Source organism: Beta vulgaris, chromosome 9 (assembly GCF_026745355.1).
Source record: "Beta vulgaris subsp. vulgaris cultivar EL10 chromosome 9, EL10.2, whole genome shotgun sequence".
NCBI classification, from domain to species: domain Eukaryota; kingdom Viridiplantae; phylum Streptophyta; class Magnoliopsida; order Caryophyllales; family Amaranthaceae; genus Beta; species Beta vulgaris.
This window is the reverse complement of record NC_079210.1, coordinates 45363303-45387336: the sequence shown is the minus strand read 5'-3', so window position 1 is coordinate 45387336 and position 24034 is coordinate 45363303. Positions and strand designations below refer to the sequence as shown.

Below are 24034 nucleotides of genomic sequence, written 5' to 3'. Positions count from 1 at the left end.
GAATTTCCTATGGAAAATGGTTTTCATGGAAAATCACTTTTCATTGGAAATATTTTTCGTCCAACTAAACACACCCTTAGTGAAATTGGTCATAATTTGTTGAGGATGAGAACGAAAGTTGTAGGGAGACATAACAAGTTTTTTTAGTTTCTGAATGACTGTGCTCTAAGCCTCTAAACTTGTGTAATTGTGGTAATGAGAATGAATTTTAAGTGTAATTTTATTAGGGAAAGACCCTTAAAATCTCCATGGGGAGACATTTTTTCTCCATAGGCAAGCAATCTCACCCCCTAAACTTGTGTTTTTGTCTCCAAGGGGAACCAATTTTCATTACCACTCATTACCACCCTACAAGGTGGTATTGGATGGGAATGAAAATTCAAGAAGGAAAGTGGACACTTTAGGATAAATTAGCATTACCATGGGAATGGACAATGATATTTTTCACAAATTTACACACAAATTCATTCCCATTACCACCATTTATGACCAACTACAAAACGAACCGTAAGAGCATGACGACTCAAGCTTTTTAGAGCATGAAATTGTGTCATGTGGTGTGATGTGAAAAATCATAATGGTCCACTCATGATTTTTGATGATCTAATTTGAGTCATGTCATGACAAAAATGCCAATTAGATCATCCCACGATCTAAGTCATGGAGAAAGTAAAAGTGGACCCATATGCACAATACTTCCTTTGTTTCTCTCTACTTGTCATCGTTTGACTTTTACGCTTGTCAATGCATAACTTCAACTATTAATATATTTAATTATCAATAATTAAAAAATATGAAAAGTAAATATATGAAAAATATACATTGAGACGAATCTTACAAGATCTCACATGAATATGTTTTTCCTTAACTATAAATCACCAAAAATAAACTAAGTAGAATTAGTAAATAATATAAAAGTCAAACAAGTAAAAAAAAAACGGATGAGAAACGGATGAAGTATAATTACAAATTTGTAATTGAAATATCTTAAATCTACAAAGTAAAATTAAATACAAAAATCGCCCGTGATCATTTTTTTTTTGAAATCTATAAACAGACATCTAGTTTGCTTTATTTTGATACACTTTTATGTTACTTAATTTCTTTTAAATCTTATATACTTGAGTTTAAACGAAAGAAAAATACTTCCTCCGTCTTCTATTAGTTTACCCATTTCTTTTGCATAAAGTTTTATATTAAAGTTGGATGTATGTGTGATGAAAAATTTGTGGTCCCATTCCAAAAGCAGCAAAAAAGAAAAAGAAGTAAACTAATAAGGGACACTCTTATAAGGAATACGGATAAACTAATAGAGGACGGATGGAGTATTAACAAAAATAGGGCACTGGCATCGTGAGAGACATTTGGGTGGCGCAAAGCCGCAAACATGGCTGCCGGCCTGCCGCAGTTGGTGCTTCCATCGCTAATACTAATTAATAACGGGATTTCCATTAAAGGCAAGTTATCATTCTATCCCTCTTACTTAGCAGAACAATTATTGTCTAACTCTCCAAAAAATATTTACTTTATTTGATTTTTCCATTGTCTAATGTTTGATTCTAGGTTATCAAGCTTATACTCTAGTTGACGATTTGGTGTCTGGTTGTGATTATGGCATGACTCTAATTGACTTGATTCTCATTTTTATGATTGTGAATTAATAGTTCTTTTTTTTAGTGACATGGTGATAATACTTATGTGTAGAACTGTTAGCAAATGATGTTAAGTTGTGGGCATGGAATGGTTAATATTTTTTGTCTCTAAGTTGCTGAGTTGTGAGTTATAGAAACAAATCAGCAAGTGATAATCATTTAATTTATGAATTTAGCAATATCATGCTGATTGTTTAAGAATATGAGAGTCACAGGACAGATACTTACCGATGTTTGTGGCAATTAGACAACCAATATTAGATGGATGATATCATTATTAGTTCCGGGTACCGGATCGAATCTCTATATTATCGAATTAGGGAGTTATAAGTTTAAAGATAGTCTAGAAGAGTAAAGGGACAAACCTTGTTTAAGAAAAGGCAGCTTAAAGAAGTTGGAGTTTGATGGTTTGAGTCAGGGTCATGAAGGGAGAGATTAGAAGATACTTCTTTAATAAATAGTTTGTACGTTGAAATTCTTCAAATTTACATAGAGAATTTGGTAAGGATCGAAGTGGTTTAGAATTAGATTGACAAAGCTATATTTGTAAAAATATTGTAGACAAGTAGCAGCCCTTATTGTTATTCATCTTCTAATCATCTTTTAGTTTCTCGATACTTGTTTTGTACACCGAAGACCGAACTAATATACTTGTGAATTCAGAGGAATCGGGTCATTTGTTTATCTGTATCATTGCTATGTATCTATATATGTCTATCACTGTATCATCGTTGTTGCTGGCGATGTTTGAATGATGGATTGGTGATGAAAATTTGGTTGAACGAGCTGATTTATGTACTTCATGGATTTAACTAAGTATATATTATGTGTTTAATATGTATGTTGTAACGAACGAAGGATTTATTCGTGAGCATATGAAATGGTTGGAGGAGTAACAGAAATATATAGTACTTACTGTTAATACTGTATTTAGTCAAATGCCATTAAGGGTGTGTTTTCTTTGCGTGCTTTTCACTCATCTCAATCTATTTGCCCCAAGCTTAACTTCTTTTTACTTATTGTTGTGTTGAATCGAACTTGAGTTGCCCTTATTGGCCTGAACTTAACTTACTTGCAGCTAGCTACCCGAAATCATTGATGGCCTTGAACTTAATTGGTCTTATTTTTCCTGAAACAAGTGGAAATAAGGTGAGGAGAACAGAGTGTAAGTATGGCTAAAGATAGATAATACTGTGGAAAAGTGAAGTTAGAGTTGATCTTGTGTTTAACCAATGGAGTGAGTATTGAAAGCAAAAGAAAAACAAGGCGTGTAATCCAAGTGTATTAGTAAAAGTGGGAAATGTGCAATATGTGCAGCAGTTGGGTGCAAGATCTGTTTGAAACTTAAACCTAAGGCCTAGCTTTGATGGGAGCAATTGTTATGGCAATAACTTAAAATTGTTGTCAATGTGGTTAAACAAGTGGCACATGTATTTGTGAAGTTTTGACCAGGGCCTAAGACCTTGGCATGCCTATAATTATGGTGTAAACTATGTGAATGATATTTGCTAGTGTAGTGATCAGTGTGTTGCTGGTAACAGGTCCAATTTGTTATCTGGTCTTGAATCACTTATATCGAACCACAGCTTCCCATCCTATTGTTGTGTAAAGGTGCTACTGTTGCATCATACATGTTATGTGGAGCCCTATTTGTTATTTGGGATGGGGACTTTTGATGTGCGAATGCTTGCACATATGAATTATGATTGAATGATAGAATTATATACAGGATGCTTTCTAAGTGATATGTGATACACTGATACTAAGATTGCATAGATGTATATGCTTCTTGATTCATATTGCTTGTGAGAGCACTCGCATGTTTTTTTTTTTTTAATCTACGGACACTAGGTAGATTGTGGTAAAGGATGATGAATACATTGGTTTGTAGGATTTACTATTACATAAACTCACACTTACTTAGAGATAGGTACACCGTACACCCAACAAATTTATGTATTAGGAGCTTGGTCTAGTAACTTTATGCTCTAGAGAGTATAGAAGACATTTAATTCTTTCCCACCCACATAGGTGTATTATAGATACGCTGTTTGGTTGTATATTGGCTATAGCCGCGTTGGCAGCCTACGGCTCATTAAGAAGTGTCATATTTTAGGGCTAGGTTACGACTTTCAAACCTTTTACTCACTTTCAAAATGCCCATGTTTTTGACAGGCACCAAGAGCATTAGTGGAATGAAAGGAGTTTGGACGCAAGGCTCAGTCTGTCATGTCTTAACTCTTAACAAGTGAAAAAATGAGTTGCTTGTAGATGTTCAATCCTTGTATATAGAAGTTCAATTCAATGTTGTAAATTGCTGCTTCCAAGTAGTAGAAAGACAATGTTGAAGTATCAGAGTATCGATGGAAATATGTAGGTTACTCGTGTAAATTGGATTAATTGTGGACATAGATGTGAATTAACAATGTTTGAGTTGTCGCTGAGCGTTTTGGATTGAGAAGGGAGAATGAACAGGCTGTTAGCTAGTGAGTAGTCTTCTATTTCAAACTACCGTTAGAACAAGTACAAAACAAGTGCAATGGTTGTCGGTAGGGACTTGCTTGTAATATTAAACATTTTTAAACTAGTTGCTTGAGCATTGAAGGAGAATTGAGGATATAGCTTGGCAAAGCAAACTAACTTAAACAAGCTAGTTGCTTGGTGAAATTTGCCGAAGAAAAGCCATTCCTCCAAGATTGTGAGTGTGGCCCCCAACACTCAGTAATTGCTAGTGCATGAGATTCAATTGCTTGAATTTTAACAGTTTGGGAACAAAGGATGTGTAAGGTTAGACCTGACAAAACTAACCCAACATAGACGACCCGATACAAGAACCGAAATGTGGCATCCCAAAAGTGAACCAAGGCCAGAACTGACCCGACCCGGATTGACCCGATCCATACCTGATCCGTTTGTCAACTATATGGGAGTCAATGCTTACCCACAACTACTTTTTTATTTCTTGTTTATCGTCCTCTATTTTTCAATTTAATGATTTAGATAATATAGTATTGCATTTGCATGTAGGACCCATTAAATCAATATGGGTTGTGACTAGAGGTGGCCATGGGCTGGGCCGGTGTGGCACGAGCCCGCTCGAGGCGCGGCTCGTTGTCCGCTACGTGGGTCGTGGGCTTGTCACAGCCAAGAAATTTTATTTCAGGCCCACACCGGCACGAGCCCGCCTAGATGGTTCTTGGGCCGAACTCTCCTTTCCTTTGTTTTATAGCCTAAAACTGTCAAAAAAAAAAAAAAACACAAAACACGGGCCAGTGGATAAAATCTGGAAATTTGAGTCGGACATGGCTCGGCCCACTCACGAGCTGGGGACCGGCCTGTCATCATATATAATATTAAAGCAAGAAAAAAATTAGCCTACGTGGCAGCCTCATAGAAATTCTGCTCTCACAATTCACCCCACATTCATAGAGCAATGAAATAGATGCCACGTGTCACATCCCATTAAAATGATTTTTTTTGATTATGATATTATTAGTTTCCAAAAATTTTAAAAATCAGTCATTGAATGCTTTAGGAAAACTTTCAATTCCCTTAAGTTGAAGATATATCCGTGATTTTGGGTTGTAAAAGAAAGATTCCTCACTGGAAGGAAATCTCCACTTAAGCAAACCTTCCAAGGTTTTTCCTTTCCTGTCAAATATTCCATTCAGGTACTCTTTTTGAAGTTGAAAAATATTTGCAGGATGGTTTTAGATTTGATAATGAAATTGTTTAAGGAAATTTAGTTACACACAATTGAATGACTGTATTATAAATCCGTGCAAGAATATACACACATTCTTTCCTCTGTTTACTCTTTTACCTTTTTTCGCAGTGTTCATATATGACATAATCATCCTATTATCTCTATTATATAAGGGAAGGGGGGAGCAACGGTGTCCTCTTTTGAAACGTCTATTTTGCCTACTTCCCTTTCTAAATTACAAAAGGAATGTCAAATCACGTTATAAAAATCATGCAAATCACTCAAATAATCAGGAAACTTTATTAAAACTTAAAATTAACATACAAACTAAAGCTAGCTAATAACCTAGAACGTCAATACATACAAAAACATTTACAAAAATTTACTTACAAATCACTATTCTCAAGAACCATTCACAATTAATGGTGGGTCATGATAAAAAATAGAGGTGTATTTGTAGTGAAATTAGAATTTAGAAGTTAGAAAAGGAAAAAAATTATTTACTTTTTTATAGTGTTTCCCATATATAATGAAACTTTCACATATATTTGGACCTATTTTTTTCTGTTATATGATAGCGATTAATTATCAAGGTAAAAAGGTTTATGTAAAATATCATTCAAGAATTAAAGTACAACATATCTCTATTATATAAGGGAAGGGGAAGCTATGGTATCCCCGAATGAAGAGACTATGTTACCCCTTCCCTTCTAAATTACAAATTTACTTACAAATCAAAGGGGCTTCAAACAAAATATCAAAAATATAATTATAACAATCACTCATAAGTCAACTAAAATCATAAAATTGCATAATTACGTTATGCAAATCACTAAAATGAGGAAACTTTACAAAAATTAAAAATTCACTTACAAACTACGACCTATGAAAAATTGACTTGAAATCAAAGTGTCTACTTTCTTTACAATTTATGAAGTATTGTACTTAATTCAAAAATCAACTAAAAAATTATAATATTAGAAATAATCATATATAAATTCAATAAAATTTCTATTTTGTTCATAGAATTTAACTTTGAAAAGTAAAAAAAAACAAAACAAAACAAAAAGAATTGGTGAGAGACTTAAGTGACAGAAACTAAACTAATCAAATTTTGCAACTAAAAACAATTATACTTTGTATATCTAATGTTCGAATTTTGACTCTTATGCCGAAGAAAATCGAGTTTATGTTCCGAAAAAAAATTCAAGCACGCATCGCGTGCAAAAAAATCTAGTATATCATACTTTATGGAAGAAGTATAAAACAACTCATGGGTGATGGGTTGAATGAAAAAATTGCAAATGTGAAGTAGTATATGATATCCTGATAATATGTTAGACAGCTAATTAATTTTCTTTTTTCTTGATTCACTTTTGGTAATGAATATAATGAGATGCTAGCCCGTTCAGGAGGAAATGCAAATGCAATAATAATAGTCATGCAAATTTATTTTATTACCAAATAAGAAATAAAAAGATGTTTGTTCAAAAAAATATATGTCACACAATGACTATGATCAGAGGTTACATATAACAAAAACAATAACAACTCAATCTTTAGTCCCAAAGTGGTTAAGGTGGGTAATATGAATCATCATAACAAATCCTACGGCCAATACATACTAAATTTTTTTTTTTAAAAAAAAAACAGAGTTAGGGCATGTTCTCTTTAGCATAAAACAACTGAACTGAATTGAACTGAATTAAATTATAACTAATAGTAATGATAATAATTTAGGAATTGAACTGAACTGAAAATAAGTTGGGGAGAACAGTCCCTTAAAGTGAGAGAAGTAAGACAAGAGACAATATATGAAACAAGAAATTAAATAAGGTAAAAAAAGTGAAAACCAACATATAAGGGTGGTTCACTTCAACTTATTTTGACAAAACTATGACGATATAAGTTCGAAAAAATTTAGATGATTAGGTGATCCAATTGCAACCCTCTAATTATTGAAATTTCCTTGGCCAATAGTACATTCAGACATTAATTTTATGATTGTTCTCTCTCCAATTTATTTATATATATATATATATATATTATTATTATTTTTAAGGGTTTAACTTAGGATCACTCAAAATTTTCCCAGCTCTTACATTCAAATGAAACAAAAATATAAATACATCCACTTATGAACTTACGCTTGATATTAATTATTTTTAAAGAAAATGTACACTTTGAATTTGGCCCATTCTATATAAAATTCTAAAATAAAGGATTAGCAGAGAGAGTGAAACATGGCCCATGTGCTTAAATTATAAAATATAGCTTTCTTTAATGAGCTTCGAGACACTAATTGAGAAGGTGAATCAACAAAATGAGTTAATTATATATCAAGCTTATATTCAAAGAGGATTTATAAGTATTCAATTTTAGTTGGTCTATAAGAGAAAAACTGTTGTTGAAAGATCAGAAGTTATCGAATTAGAAAAGTTGTTAATTTGCCTATGTACTTTGTTTTGACAGCTTCTTTTTCTTTGATGTAAAAGATAATATTGAAATGTAAATCATATGGAGAACTTATAAAACACACATACATTATACAAGTACTGTGTATTTATATTTGTTTACTATACAAATTATCATTTTCTAAATTATTTTTAATATTAAAATTGTGTGGCTTAATATATTCTAAAATTTTTTTAGGAAGAAACTAATGAGTAAGGATTATTTCAAGTAGCAACGGGAATAAGGTATTTAGGCAAAAAAGTAAAGTGGGAAACCCCGTATGATACTCATTACGTCAGATGGAACGGGGAATAAGGTGATACATAATATATCGAAATTGTGGTAATTATAGTAAGGGGAATAAGGTATTTATACCCCATATGGTACTTATTGCTCAGTTGGAACAAAATTTCTTATGATGTTTCAAAAAAGACAGTTTTTTCGGCCATGTGTTAAAAGTCAAGGACAATCCCTATCACATGGTAGGTTTGTATCTCCCGAGACCAGTTCTTAGTCATGGCTAATTTTATGTAGCCATTTCTTAGTCACGAGTAAAAATTGCCTAATAGTACTAATTGAAGAACATGGGAATCTAACACTTTAAGGCCATTTGAGTAAAAAATGAAGACTTTAATGTGGAGAGGGTTTCTAAGACAATTGACCCTAAGTGGTTACTGGGATAAGACCAAGTTCGTGAATTTTCTCCCTTTTTGAAGCAGTTGAGATCATTAATTTACCTTTGTCATCTCAACCCTTAGATGATGGCTTTGTGGGGCTACACCAAAATTGGTATATTATATTAAATCATGTCATCACTTTATTAATTTTTCAAAGAATTCCCTACATAAGTTATTAGCGGTTCAATTGTATCGAAAGTGTGGAGAAAATATGGAATTCCAAAGTTCCTCTTAAGGTTTTCTTTGCTTATGACTATGTTATACAACCTCCGTTCTTTTCTATACTACAATTGAGTTTTCACGTTTGCCAATGCACTATTTTAAATTAATACTTTAATATTTTATAAACAAATTGATATTCTGAAAGTAATATCGAGACGAATCTAACAAGACCCACATATATATTTTCCTTACATAAAAATCATAATATAGTGAAAGGTTATTGTGGTGAATGGAGAGTGTAAAAATCTCATTTTGCAATATTATAGATATAGAACGGAGGAAGTAACTTCTTAATAAATTTCGTTTTGCACTAAAAAGAAGTCTTCCAAAACATATGGGTATCATGTATATGTTAAACAATTTTATAATTAATATAAAGGTGTATGTCTCTTAAACACAAAGTCTTTTATCAAGTTAACGTAAGAATCGTTTACACGTTTTCATTGTAGCTGATATATAAACATTGTTATTATACTAAATAGTTTCCGTGCATTATGCACGGGCTTAAAACCTAGTTTTCTTATAAGAGAAGGGAGAAATTGAGGATACTTCTTTCAAAAGGTGAGAATCGATCCCCTATTATAGAAATGGAAGGAAAACCTTACAAGATACAACTACTAAGCTAACCTTGATCCTTATTTACCTATAGAGATTGAAAGGTGTAGAAAGGTGAAAGACAAAATTGAATTTGTACGCGCAATGTAATAGAGATTTGTACTGAGACCTGTGGGTACTCTGTTGTAGTTTCCGTGTTGATTGTTGAAAGGGATCTTCAACTTCTTTTTTTTTAAGGGGAGGATCTTCAACTTCTAGGATGACTAAAGAGGGAAGGTATTCCTATTCTCTATTTCTGTCAGAAATAAGTTTTTTTTGGCGACGTTTTCTTCCTTTTTCCCTCCAATTCCTCCTATCCAAAATTGTAAATGTAAATTGTGGAGAGCGACGTTGGCTTGAGAAATTAGGTACACTTGTTTCGTTGTTTACTTGACGTTGGCGTGAGAAAATGGGTACACTTGGTTTACTCAATCAATAGCCAATCATTATCTGATGAAAGTTCAAAGAAGCTACCTCATATTCAAATATGTAATTTACTAATTTAGCAGTAGTACTCCCCGCCGAAAATTAACAAATACTTTTCATTCTGATATGTCGACCATGAATTATTTCTTTTTGACGGTCATATTATATATTTTCCCTCCTATTTTTCTAAGTTCTACCAGCTATAATATACTATAATAGATGATCTATTTCAACTTGTATATATATATTTGCCTTTTGTCGATGCACACAATTAACCATCAATATCTCTAATTATAAATATAAAAAATTGATATTGCGAAAATATATATTGAAACAAATCTAACATCATCTTATATACTAACATTTGTATTTATATATTTGTTAAAAAATATAAATAGTACAAAGGTTTATCCTTATATGTTATGTCGCACATAGATCTCGACCCTCAATTCACTGGATCCAATTCCAATGGCGGCGTTGAGGTTCGGACCTTAGGGGGGATTTTCGTAGGAACCTCATATATATAAAATATGTATTTTTTGAAATATATTTTTATATGATTTTGACTAATACGTGATTAAAGATATTCCTGGTGAAAGGTCTCCTTACAGATCACCCTAAAACAACAAATGTAGAAGAAAAAAAAGACAATGATGCGTATTACGTTAGCAAAATAACGATGATAAGGACAATTGTTTCCAGAGTACTAAACTCCAATCATGAGAGTATGAAAGTTCCCACATGAACCTATAAAAGTTGGAACTTTTCTTCACACTCATATCCTATATAATGTGAAAATATGACCTTTGATACACTGGTTTCTCAAATGCTCCAAGTCTTTTGGCTTGATTGTTGAAAGACTTTGGAGCACAAGTCTAGTTGTTCGTCCACTAGCTTGCTGCTTGTATGAGTATATGGTCTTGAATTCTTGATCCTTTCTTTGGGTTACCGTTCTATATCATACTTGTATACTAAAAACACTTCATTTAATTTGATGGTTATAAAGGTATACATAATACATCTTTGATACACATTGAATTTCCATAAGAAAAATGGCTTTCCATTTCTTTTTCATACACTTTCCCTTCATAACCTTCATGATCTTCTTAGCTGTTCGACTTTCGAATGGCGAAGATGAAAATTATGCAGCATGTTCTACTCTATACTCTTGCGGGAATATTTCAAATGTTGGGTACCCGTTTTGGGGAGGCAATAGGCCCCAATTCTGTGGGATCCGAGACCTCCATCTCTTATGTAATCAAAATTCTACAACTATGAATGTGTTTCAGACTCCAGTTTTTCCATTAAGTGTGATTGGCATCGATACTTCTTCCCACATAATGAATGTTTCCAAAGGTATCTTGTTGAACCATTGTTATTTGCAACATATGAGTAATATATACTTGCTTCCTAGTCTAAAGCCAGACTCCAGGAATATAAGATTGTACTATGGTTGTACAAATTGCAGTTCCACAGATCATCACTCCAAGTCTTTTAACTGCTCTGAGGATAGTACTTATGGTACTGCTTATTACTTTAATGAACCATCTGGGATAAACAAGTGTTCGTGTAAGAACAATGTTACTTTTCAGGTGGATAAGAGAGTGGTAGATGAGCTCAGAAGCACAAACAATGCCTCAATCTGGAGTATCTTAACGAAGTGGCCGATTAGAACGGCGTATGTGGCGAACTTCACAGCTTGTTCCAAGTGTGAGGAGTCTGGCGGCAGATGTGGATCATCAGGGGATCCATCTTCAAATCAATTCGTGTGTCACTGCAGAGATGGACCCCAATCACATGTGTGCTCTATCAGTATGTTCTTTTTAGCTTATAGTTTTGTTGAATTGAACTTTGTTTGATCAAAGAATCCAATTTTTGCTGAATTTATTTTCTTAATTTCTCTTTGCAGAAAAGAAAATGGCAGGTTTACTTCTGGGATTAGGTAATGGTGATTCTCTCATTAAACTGATTATAATGGCCTGTTTGGTAAACAATAATACTTGGCGGTGATGATAATGAATTTATATGTAATCTTGTAAAGAAAGTATCATGCTAATGATTTCCCCTGGTAATCGAATTTCATCCCCCAAACATGTGTTTTTCATTACACATTTTTGTTTTTCATTACCATTACCACTTACCAAACGCATCGTAGGAATTTAGCTGTTAGACCTTGCAAATTAACTGACAAACAACCTTCATGGACCATAGGAATCGGAGGAGGAGCCTTACTCGTGCTTGTAGCATTCATAGTCATCTGGTTCTGTAAGAATGTAAAATTGGTAATCCAAAGAGCTTCTCTTGACTGTAGCGCATCAGAACTTGAAAAAGGAAGTATATACTTTGGTGTGCCACTCTTTTCCTACAGTCAACTCATTGAAGCCACTGCCAATTTTGATCATTCTAGAGAACTAGGCACTGGTGGTTTCGGAATTGTTTATTATGGTAAGCTTAATCATACATAATCTCTTTAATGATCTCAAACATGACATCTCTACCCTTCAATTCGATAAACTAATCACAGTTTTTGTATCTCAGGAAAACTAAAAGACGGGAGGGAAGTAGCAGTAAAACGCCTGTATGAAAAGAGCTGCAAAAGGGTAGAACAGTTCATGAATGAAGCTGAAATACTCACCCGTTTGAGACATCAAAACCTCGTGTCACTCTATGGCTGCACTTCCCAGCACTGCAGAGAACTCCTCCTCGTGTTCGAGTATGTAAAAAACGGCACAGTAGCTGATCATCTGTACGGTAAAATGATGAAATCAGGATTATATCTTCCATGGAATGTGCGTCTGACAATAGCAATGGAGACAGCTACTGCACTCTCTTACCTTCATGCTTCTGATATTATTCATCGTGATGTCAAAACAAACAATATACTCCTAGACGGAAACTTCAGTGTAAAAGTTGCAGATTTTGGGCTTTCTAGACTCTTCCCAACTGATGTAACTCATGTATCAACAGCTCCACAGGGTACTCCTGGGTACCTAGACCCGCAGTATCACCAGTGTTACAAACTAACAGATAAGAGCGATGTTTATAGTTTTGGAGTAGTTCTCATCGAGCTCATTTCTTCTTTGCCTGCAATTGACATGGACAGGCATGACCATGAGATCAACTTGTCCAACTATGCAATCAATAGGATTCAAAGGTGTGCATTTGATGAGTTGGTGGATCCACAACTTGGATTCGCGTTGAACTTTAAGGTTCGGAGGATGACTACATTGGTGGGAGAGCTTGCGTTCCAGTGCCTGCAACATGAAAAGGAACTCAGGCCAACAATGAATGAGGTTTTAGAGGGTCTCAAGGGGATTGAAGGCGCTGATTATGAAGCATTGAAGACGGAAGAGATGGCTAAAAATGCTGACATAAAGTTGGTGGAAACACGTACTAGTATCCTGCCATCTTCACCTACAGATGATGGCAATGCACATCTGTTGAATAATCATCGGGTATACTTATCTTCCCCAATTTCTGTGATTGATAAATGGGTTAGTAAATCCACTACATATAGTAGTAGCAAGTGAGGTGAAACTTTCATGTTAGGAATATATCTAGTAATTAGTTGAAATTAGATTTTAGTGTAAATTGTTGGAAAGTTTCAAGTTGTAGGCAGGTCCTCTTTTGAATGCTGTGTACATAATTATGAGTGTCAAAGGGTCATTTGGATCGGACCGATTCAATGCGGGTTATACTACCTCTGTTTTTATTTAGTTGCAACATTCACCTTTTTGCACAAACTTTAAGAAATGAGAAAAGAGAGTATAATTGACTCACTTGCCCCTGCTACTAGTACTGATCAGGTTCAAAAGAGTAGGTGAAGTAAGGGTAATATAGTCAAATTATCGCAAAAGCTTTCTTAAAAAAGGAAAATGTTGCAATTTATAAAAAACACCTAAAAGTAGAAATTGTTGCAACTAAATAAAAATAGAGGTAGTGTATGGATGATGATCATTTGATTTGGACATATGATTTCCGGTTACAAATTTCAATTTTGAGTGGGTTATTTTCAATTGGTATAATATAAGTTCAAGTCAGGTGAAGTTTTAGGTTTAGGACCTCTAGATCGAGTTATTCATACTTAATAAGTTTTTACCTTATTGAGTTCACGATTATATCATATGTGGAGATTTCAGAGTTTGTAAATTGTAATACAGTTTTCTCAAGTTCTAAAGAAATGTCAAGTTTTGCAAGAAACTGGATGATATCACATATATTATGGAGTATTAGGTAAGATGTTATCATGAACTTGCGTATTCAAATTTTTATGGCCTCACTAACTAAAATGTAAAATCTCAGGTTGAGATTGAGAAAATTGAGACATGTGTCTGATATTTGTACACGAGGATCGAGGGATGATAAACCTCTTTTTGTTAGATACTTGCCAAACATCTAACATTTATGTGGCAGCGTAGCACACATGTTATGATATTGTTTGTCCAAAGTAAATTACTTTTTGTAATTTTTAAATTTGTATATCTCAAAAAAAAAAAAAATTTTAGAAAATAAAAAATATATCAATATTCATATATTTTTATTCTCTACAAATAGACATCCATTTTGATATAATTTCATCATATTTTTATTTTACTCCTCTCTTATTTAGATATGTAAAAGAACAAAATACGAACATTATTTGTTTATACACAAACACTATTTTTAGTTGCATAAGCACTAGTTATAATTACACGAACACTAGCTGTAGTAGCATGAACAATATATATTAGCATCGGAATTTTCGAGTTTACTTTTTTGTTTAACTGACTGTGTCCAATTTTCGAATCACTTTTTTGTTTGATTGACAACTTTTTTTCATATACATTGACCATTTTACCCCTGTTAGATATTTGTAAACATCTAGCAAAAGAGGTTTATCATTTCTAATTTGTACACTATCAGTATGGACTGACATCATCACTTTGACACGTTGTGCCAATACGTAAATAATTGTAAATTTGTAATGCCATAAAAGTGCCAAAAGGATCGAGTTAGATTATATTTCATCGTGGACCTTTAATGTTTTGAGTGTACTTACATGTACGTTTATAACATCCAATTCAAAACTAAGAGAACATAATCCGTAGCTATCCACATTTTGAGGTAATAAGTTCAAACCCTATTATATACTTGTACTTGGGAGTAGAGAGTTTTTTTACATCCACTACTCTCAAGCGTTGACTTGTGTTGTTAGACTAGCTGAGATGTTATGAACAGTTTGTATTCCTATTTCGATAAAAAAGATATATCAGCATTTTTGAAAGATATTAAAGATATTAACCACAGAGTACAAGGATTTGCTAACAATTGTGGATTTGTGTTTAGTACGTGGAAACAGAAAAAAAAAAGTCATCTGCTAGTTTGACGTGCGTCAGAACTATGTTTATTACACGACACTTGTCGCCTCTTTGCTGACCCAGTTTAATAAAAACGTTGCAATTATCGCAACATTAATATTTCACAATATATAATTGAGAAAAAATAATAAAAAGTACCAAATTTCATAATTTTTCATTCTTTACAAGTTGCATTCATTTTGCTATACTTTATTCACATTTTTAGTTTTCTCTTCTCTATCTAATTTTATTTTTTTCTTTAAATAATTTGGATTTTAATTTTTTTGCTTCTATTTTGTTCAAAAAAAACTTCATTATAATGTATTCCAATTATCTTAATTAGTTCCTATCAAAGAAAAAATATCTCAATTAGTTAACAATAATTAATTAGTCGTTGATAATTATCATGTAATAAAAATTTCTAATTACTAAGTTATAATTCAAAGAGACCAATAAGAGCTGGCTAAGGTGGTAAGCAGCTTGATGTTATTTAAGGGAAGTCTTGAGTTCGAGGCTCACCGTATACAAAAATTCTTGTTGGGAGACTCACCCACTATATGACGATCTTTCCCTCAATCCTCATGGAAGCTTACAACTAGTGGAGATTTGTTAACAAAGGGTCATCATTTTTCAAGAAAGTTTGGTTCGCAATTTTTTTCATCACAATTTGGTCGTTATGGAAAGAGAGGAATGTTAGGATCTTCAATTCTTCATCTTGCTCAGTCAAACAAACCCAAGATTTGGTGTTGTTGAGGCTCAGTTGATGGTTAAAAGGGTGGAAAGAGCCTTTCCCATACTCTTATGAAGATATTGCAAAAAATCTTTCTTGCCTCTTGTGGTCAATACCCAATGGTAAGCTCGGTTTTGCTAGCCCAACAACCCTAATGCAATTTTGGTTACGTCCCCCAACAGATGTGCTCAAATGGAATGTTGACGCTTTCAGTCAACTGTGATCAATTCCTTTTTGCAATTGGTGGCGCTTTATGCAACGATAATGGTTGTTTCAAATGTATGTTCTCAAGCCCAATTCTGGCAATTGAGATAAACTGTGCAGAGATCCTTGCTATTTATCGAGCCACTCAAATTTCCTCGAAATGTGACTCTAATCACTCAATTATTGTTGAATCCGACTCATCAAATGCGTTTAAGAGGAGCAATGGAGACTCTGAATGTCCATGAAATCTAAGCTTTCAACTGAACTTCATAAAGAATGCAAGGAAAGGAGGTTTAATCTCGGAAATTATTCACAAGGACAGAGCTACAAATGTTGTGGCTGATACTTTAGCAAAACAAGGACTAGTGAGGGATGTTGAATTCATTGCCTGGTTGTGAATACTGGGTAGCCCTTGTTTGCTTTGGCAAATATTTGTTTTTGGAGAACCATCTTTTAGTTTGTTCTTTTTTTAATTGTGTGTAAGCTAAGCCTTGTACTAGTGCTAAAGTATTACTCCCTCCGTCCCTTAATAGAGTGCCCATTTCTCCAATGCACGTTTGCCAATGCACGTTTTGTATCGTTAATATCTTTAGTTTCATATTAGTAAAAATTATAAAAGTTTGATTTTCTTAATGTACGTAATGAGACGAATCAAACAAGACCCACATGACTATGTTTTTTCTTATATATTAGAAATATTTTTTGAGGGCTTTCTTTACCTTTGAATAGTGTCCAAAAAAGAAATGGGCACTCTATTAAGGGACGGAGGGAGTATATAAAATCCTCCAAAAAAAAATATATAAAAAAGTTATAATTTAAAGAGTTAATTACAACTAATCAGTGTAGTTAGATTCCCAAAAAGAATCAGCATAATCTTTATTATATAAGGAAAGGGGGGAGCAATGGTGTCCTCTTTTGAAATGCCTATTTTGCCCCCTTTCCTTTTTAAATTACAAATAGAATGTCAAAATCAAAATCGACACTCAAAGAATACTACCAAAAATTAATTTACAACACTTACTCACAAATCACTTAAAAGAAGAAACTTTACAAATCACTTAAAATAAGAAACTTTACAAATCACTCATATATTTGAGAAAATCACGTTAAAAAAATCAAGCAAATCACTCAAATAATCGGGAAACTTTACTAAAACTTAAAATTAACATACAAACTAAAACTAATAACCTAAAACGTGAATACATACAAAAACATTTACAAAAATTTACTTACAAATCACTATTCTCAAGAACCATTCACAATTAATGATGGTCATGATAAAAAGAGGTGTATTTGTAGTGAAATCAGAAGTTAGAAGTTAGACAAGGAAAAAAATTATTTACTTTTTTATAGTGTTTAGAATGTAGAAGTCAGTACTGTACTTAATTCAAAAATCAACTAAAAAATTATAATTCATAAATAAATTCAATAAAATTTCTATTTTGTTCATAGACTTTAACTTTGAAAAGTAAAAAAAAAGACAAAAATAATGGTGAGAGACTTAAGTGACAGAAATTAAACCAATCAAATTTTGCAATTAAAAACAATTATACTTCATATGTCTAATGTTCAAATTTTGACTCTTATGCCGAAGAAAATCGAGTTTCTATTTCGTAAAAAATTCAAGCACGCATCGCGTGCAAAAAATTCTAGTAGGATTTTATAATATAACATTTAAGGAGAGAAAAAAATGGCAGGGTAAGGAAAAAGGAAAGAGAAAATGGAGAAATTTTTTTATTTGTTCATGGTTAATGAATGAAATTGAAAGACTTTGCATATTTTGGATATTTGGGTTGTGAAACTATGCATATTTTGATATTTGTTTGTAAGTCTTATATATTGAACTATTTTTGCGAAACTTTTTTCTCCTACTTTTGTCTTTATTGCAAATTCGTATTCCAAAATTTAAATTCTTGGATCCGCCACTAGCTATATACTATAAGGGTGTAGCATCTGTCTCCTAGCCCTACTCTCGAAAGATCGAGCCTATTAGAATCAATCGGGTTCTCTTATACTCTCTCCGTCCAATATTATAGTATTTGATTCTATTTTCGCATGGGTATTAAGGTCAATAGAATTCAAGAGGAAGGTAAAAAGTGTATATCGAAAATAAATTTTATGGTGAAAAAGCTGATTTAGGAGAGATAACGACAACAAGTGGTGAAAGAGCATTAATAACATGACTAATTCAACCCTTGGGTTGAATGAATAAAGCAAAAAACTATTTTCAATAAGCAAATAAATAATGGTGGTACAATTTTTCTAGGATAATCATGAAAAGGTGTAGAATTAAAAAAGAAAACAAAAAATAAATTTTGGAATCGTTTAAAAGAAAAGAAGCACTATAATATAAGATGGATAGAGTAAAAGATTAAGATTTTTTTTTGAAATTAACATTAATTCATTTATTCAAATTCATACGACATATACAATAAAAGTCAAAACTAAACAAATACATATCAAAAGAAATAAATACAATTCTAGTATGATAAAATCACGATCATTGAGTAAATCTAACACTTCTGAAAACTCTTGTCTTTCATATCGTTGTCTTTTGTAGTTTTGAAAACCCTTCTGCAAGGGGGTATGTCGATCTTTTGTAATTTTGAAGTAGAACCGGATTCAATTCAAGTAATTGTAAACAAAGTCTTGCAATCTGTTGCAACTCCGCACAAATTTCGATCAACAAATCAATATCTTGAAATATAAGAAAACCCAAAAACAAATTCTTTAAACTCTCACATGGAGAGTGATAAAACCCTATATATGGGTAGAAAAACTCTCCATTAGAGAGACTGAAATTTATTGGAAATATAAACATAAAAAAGTTAATAATACGAGAAAAGGTGCTTACTACCGCCCAAAAAGTTGGTGGTAGGCTGGTAGCCCTTAGGTTGAAAATTAGGGTTTTGTGGGAGAAAAGAGAGAAAAAGAAGGAGAGAGAAGGCTTATTAATTATTAATTAGCAAGCAATGAAGTTAGGCTAAGATTTAATACAAGTATACAACACTTATATACCAAAGATGTCCTGACTTGGTGATTAAAATTGAACTAATGTGAACGATAGATCATATGTTGAAATCCTGTCTCAGATAGTAAATCTATTGATGATAAATTACAGTTTTACAATCGGCGACAAAATTTTGCAAATATTTGACTTTCTCTCTCCTTTCAATTCATGTCCAAATATCAAGCTCAGTTAATCGTCCTCTAAAGACAAGATCAAGTGAAGTAATATTATTTCAGAAGGTGCCTATGATTTTCTTCTCAAGATCCCATGTGAAGAGATACATTACTACTTTAGCAAATTCTTCTGCTGATTTTCTCGAATCACCCTTCACAAAATGGGAGCAGAATTCATTGACACAACCAACCCAAGTACCAAATTTGTTAGAAATTAATGCCCAGCTGAAAGAATTTGTGAAATCTGGTCATTTGAAAGATGCTCGTAAACTGTTCGACGAAATGCCGCAAAGAGATGAAGTTTCTTGGACGAATGTGATATCTGGGTATGTTAATGCTTCAAAGTATGACGAAGCTTTGTGCTTGTTCTCTAGAATGTGGGTGGACCCTTGTGTTAGAATGGATCCCTTTGTACTTAGTTCAGCTCTGAAAGCTTGTGGACTTAGTAATAGTCTAAGTAATGGGAGATTGTTGCATGGGATTTGTGTTAAGAATGGTCTTGTTAACTCTGTGTTTGTGGGAAGTGCACTGGTGGATATGTATGCTAAATCTGGCGATGTTTCGGAAAGTTGTGAGGTTTTCGATGAGATGCCGGAAAAGAATGTTGTTTCGTGGACCGCCATAATAACAGGACTGGTGAAGGCTGGTTACTGTAAGGAAGGGTTGTTGTATTTTTCTGACATGTGGAGTTCTGGTTTACATTGTGATGCATATAGTTTTGCCATTGCAGTGAAGGCTTGTGCTGATTTATGTAATCTGGAACGTGGTAAGGAAATCCATGCACAGGCAATAAAGAAGGGTTTTGATTTGAGCTCGTATGTGGTGAATACTCTTGCTACCATGTATAATAAATGTGGGAAGTTGGATTACGGAATGTGCTTGTTTGGAAGAATGAGAATCCCTGATGTGGTTGCGTGGACCTCGCTTATTACTTCCTATGTTCAGAGGGGTGAAGAAGAAATTGCGATTCAGCAGTTCATGCGATTGAGACACACAGAAGTGAGGCCTAATGAATACACATTTGCAGCAGTTATTACTGCATGTGCCCATCTAGGTAAAAAGAATTTGGGTGAACAATTACACGCTCATGTCATGAGAGTTGGTTCCATGGATGCTCTATCAGTCGCAAATTCAGTCATGACATTGTATTCACGATGTGGGCAGTTGAAATCAGCATCTTTGATTTTTCAGTCTATGACTAGGAAAGATATTGTATCATGGAGCAGCATAATTACAGGATATTCTCAATCTGGATATGGCAAGGAAGCATTCGAGTATTTCTCATTGATGAGGAGCGAAGGGCCAAAACCTACTGAATTTGCTTTTGCTAGTGTGTTGAGTGTCTCCGGAAGTATGGCAATTCTTGAGCAGGGTAAGCAAGTACATGCTTATATTTTTAAAGTTGGATTAGGACATACATCTTTGATACAAAGTGCACTGATTACTATGTATTCCAAATGTGGATGCGTAAAGGATGCTTCACAAATATACAGTGGTGTAAGAAATGATGATGTTGTGTCATGGACTTCCATGGTAAATGGATTTGCTGAACATGGTGACAGTCTAGAAGCTATAGATTTGTTTGAGAAAATGCTGCAAACTGGTTTGAAGCCAGATGCTGTAACATACATTGGAGTTCTTTCTGCTTGTAGCCATGCAGGGCTTGTAGACTTGGGTTATCACTATTTCAATTCTATGAGTTCGAAGTTTCAGATTAGTCCGGTTAAGGAACATTATGGCTGCATGATTGACCTTTTATGCAGAGCTGGAAGGTTAATAGAAGCTGAGAACATGATTGATAACATGCCATGTGATGTAGATGATGTTATCTGGTCAAGCTTACTGAGAGCCTGTAGGATTCATGGTGATGTTGAGCGTGCCAAACGTGCTGCTGAAAGAATTCTTGAGCATAATCCCCATTGTGCAGGGACACTTACTACCTTAGCTAACATTTACTCTGCAAAAGGAAAGTGGAGAGAGGCTGCGGATATCAGAAAGCTGATGAGATCCAAAGGGGTAGTAAAAGAGGCAGGATCATCATGGATTAAGGTTAAGGATGAGGTTTCAGCATTTGTTTCTGGGGATAAATCACATTTGTATAGTGATCACATCTACAGTGTCTTGGATTTACTGATCTCTGGTGTAGATGTGTTCGATCAGGAGGATGATAGCCTTCTGCACGACACATGATTATAAAAGTAAGACAATCTTGCTTTGATCATGTTAAGTGAGATACTTATTCTTGTAGCATCTTGGTTCAATCTTCCTCAGAGATCAGACATTTGCTTGGTAGAGATCTTGAGGTAACAACAAGGCTCCTCGAGGCACAACCGCACAAGCGCATCACTGCTGAATAGCCCACAGGTATATCAAAGTTCTGGGCCTTTTGGATCAAGTAGAGTCTTCTATTGCAATAACTATCTCTTTGAGGAATCTTTGCCTCTGTAACTTGAATTGCTATATCCTATTCGTTTTATATGATCATCAAAATATTTTGGTGGAATGATACTGGCAAATGGCAATAGTGAATCTTGCCTCTATAACTTGAACTTCTATATCTTTTTGTTTTTACTCTTTTCTCATTTCTAGTTTTTGTTAGGCCGGATTTGAAGCTAATTGGTGCTCTATTGTGCAGGAGAAATGATGCTATAGAACAGAGCAAAGGTGAAGTAGTTTCTATTCTTGGACTTACTCTAGCATGTAGCCGCTTCAACGATATGTACTCCCTCCGTTCCTCATTGATGTTCCTACTTGGAATTTTGGCACTATTTAGAATTGTAAAATCTTCTAAATATTTCTCAATATACAAGAAAAAATATAGCCATGTGAAATTTTGTTTGATTCGTCTCAATAAGTACTTTAATAATATTAATATTTTTTATAATTTTTTACTAATACATAATTACATATATTAATAATCAAAGATGTATATTGGCAAATATACAAGTCAAAATAGGAACATCGATAAGGATCAAAGGGAGTAGTGAATTCTCTCTTTATTTTCATTGTTAAGATTGCCTCCCTGTTCATATCTTTGGATCTTCCCCTTTACTCATCGTTTCAAACCCTTCAGTGCTACAATTTGTGACTTGCGATACAGCTTAGATAAGGCCTTCTCGATGAAGTTGTGATCACAATGTGTAGAGTATGCCCTAATATTCTGTAATTACCTCAAAATTAATGTCCAGAAGTGCAAATTTAAGCACCTTCTTTTAAATTTGACATTCTTGAGAATTTAGGCATTTGACTTGCTAAACTTGTATTATGATGGAAACTTATCATTCGTACAATTACCAATCTTTAGTAAATTTGTGACGATCCGCAATCGGGTTGAGTCTGTATTGAGTTCATGTCAATATCAGGTTGAGTTAAAAAAAATTGTATTTTGAGGTCATTTTTTAATTTGGGTGATTAAATATCTAGTAGAAGTATATGGCTATTTACAATATAATGAATATTAAATATTATCAAGCTCTATATGCACATATATGTATATAAGTTTTTTTTAGGCCTCCTTTCGGCAACCCGCGGTAAGAAGAATTTCATCAATACTGCCTTGTACAAGGTCACACATCCAAAGGCCCAACATGCTCATCTTCATACTTAAACTTTTTCATGAAATCTATAATTAATAAAGGTTCATAAACATATTGTATTTGGAATGCTAGATTTAGCAGTTGTCGACTTGTCGCTTTTAAATAGTTGAGGACAACTGAAGTAGGAAATTACAAACACAAAGGTCATAAAAAATTATACTTGTTGGAAAAGGATTATGAAATTCCAAATCTGTGTCTTTAATTAAAGTGTAAAAATTTCTTTTAGTTGATTTATTTGGTATATTTCTTAACAATTAGGTGAATTTATATCACATTTCTGTTTAGCATCTCGTCAGTCGTACTAAATAACCTTCGTCTTGCCGAACGGGTAAAACTAATAATTACAGGAAGGATACAACGAGCACCAGTGGTCTAGTGGTAGAATAGTACCCTGCCACGGTACAGACCCGGGTTCGATTCCCGGCTGGTGCATAGGCAGTGAAGATAATTGCGCATGCTGTGGCAGTTGGGTCCGCCACATTACATCTGACTTCAGATGCAACAACAGCGCATCTGAGCTTCTATTTTTTAAATTTGACTCCATCTTCTTATTTTCCGAACTCTTTTTTGCCTTTTCAATTTATTGTAAAACAATATTTTCAGCTTGTTTTTTTTTTTGGTACCACTATTCAAGTAGTTTTGTTCTTAGCAATTCATTGTTGTATATCGTCAAAATTATATGTTTTATCCTCGGATATGATCTAAAAGTTAGGACATACTACCTCCGTTTCTTTTTAATTATTACACTTTGACATTTTACACTATTCACAAATTGCACTTTGACCCTCGCTTGTGATTTATACGTGAATAAAAACATAGTCATGTGGAATCTTGTTAGATTCGTATTAGTATGTATTTTATTAATATGTAGTTTTTATATTTTTTACAAATACAAAATTAGAGATATAAAGGCTCAAATTAGTGCATCGGCATGCGTGAAAAGTGTAAGTGTAACAATTAAAAAGAAACGGAGGTAGTATGTCTTCTACAATGGAATCATATGAATCAAAATAAATTTGATTGCGTGGAGATTTTATGACAAAATGATATTCAAGAGAGAACAATGAAAAAATGCACTAATTTAGATGGCGGATCACGAGTACCTTAAGAACCTAAACTTTTACAAATCTAATTTTTAATGTTTAGGATTACTCAAATGGATGAAACTTATAACATCGTTAACTTTCCATGAATTATATATTTTTAAATAATTGTCGCAAGCATATTGATTTATATTGGAAAAAGAAAAATTAT

The 24034-nt window shown here is 33.5% G+C and overlaps 2 protein-coding genes, 1 long non-coding RNA gene and 2 other non-coding genes across 7 annotated transcripts; all 5 read left to right on the top strand.

Moving 5' to 3' along the window:
* Positions 1 to 1308: 1308 nt before the first annotated feature.
* LOC104904029 (LEAF RUST 10 DISEASE-RESISTANCE LOCUS RECEPTOR-LIKE PROTEIN KINASE-like 1.1) lies at positions 1309 to 13931 on the top strand. 3 transcript variants are annotated; one of them, XM_019251969.3, is made up of 6 exons: positions 1309 to 1457; positions 11200 to 11252; positions 11324 to 11543; positions 11641 to 11673; positions 11943 to 12176; positions 12270 to 13931. In XM_019251969.3, exons 1-6 carry the CDS (start codon positions 1388 to 1390, stop codon positions 13259 to 13261), a joined length of 1602 nt encoding a protein of 533 aa, XP_019107514.2. In that variant the 5' UTR covers positions 1309 to 1387; the 3' UTR covers positions 13262 to 13931. The 3 variants fall into 3 exon arrangements, with proteins under 3 accessions (XP_019107514.2, XP_057247964.1, XP_019107513.2); XM_019251968.3 differs by lacking the exon at positions 1309 to 1457 and adding an exon at positions 9239 to 11087; XM_057391981.1 differs by lacking the exon at positions 1309 to 1457 and having other exon boundaries at positions 9238 to 11543.
* Positions 2729 to 4096, top strand: LOC130590079 (uncharacterized). Its single transcript, XR_008967672.1, has 2 exons — positions 2729 to 2801; positions 3828 to 4096. It is a non-coding gene; the product is annotated as an uncharacterized LOC130590079 (long non-coding RNA).
* Positions 13932 to 19037: 5106 nt separating the features above from the next.
* Positions 19038 to 22068, top strand: LOC104904028 (putative pentatricopeptide repeat-containing protein At3g47840). Its single transcript, XM_010692201.4, has 2 exons — positions 19038 to 21548; positions 21820 to 22068. The coding sequence occupies exon 1, from the start codon at positions 19257 to 19259 to the stop codon at positions 21372 to 21374; it is 2118 nt and encodes a 705-aa protein (XP_010690503.2). The 5' UTR covers positions 19038 to 19256; the 3' UTR covers positions 21375 to 21548; positions 21820 to 22068.
* A 1073-nt stretch (positions 22069 to 23141) lies between these two features.
* TRNAG-GCC (transfer RNA glycine (anticodon GCC)) lies at positions 23142 to 23212 on the top strand. The gene has a single exon. It is a non-coding gene; the product is annotated as a tRNA-Gly (tRNA).
* A 1-nt stretch (position 23213) lies between these two features.
* LOC125493920 (small nucleolar RNA snoR114) lies at positions 23214 to 23301 on the top strand. Its single transcript, XR_007270245.1, has one exon. It is a non-coding gene; the product is annotated as a small nucleolar RNA snoR114 (small nucleolar RNA).
* Positions 23302 to 24034: the final 733 nt, after the last annotated feature.

Coding starts and splice junctions, on each gene's coding strand:
- LOC104904029 (XM_057391981.1), top strand. CDS start 10,784: ATGGCTTTCCATTTCTTTTTCATACACTTTCCCTTCATAACCTTCATG. Junction 11,544..11,640: donor ATCACATGTGTGCTCTATCA/GTATGTTCTTTT, acceptor TTCTCTTTGCAG/AAAAGAAAATGGCAGGTTTA. Junction 11,674..11,942: donor AGGTTTACTTCTGGGATTAG/GTAATGGTGATT, acceptor CATGGACCATAG/GAATCGGAGGAGGAGCCTTA.
- LOC104904028 (XM_010692201.4), top strand. CDS start 19,257: ATGATTTTCTTCTCAAGATCCCATGTGAAGAGATACATTACTACTTTA.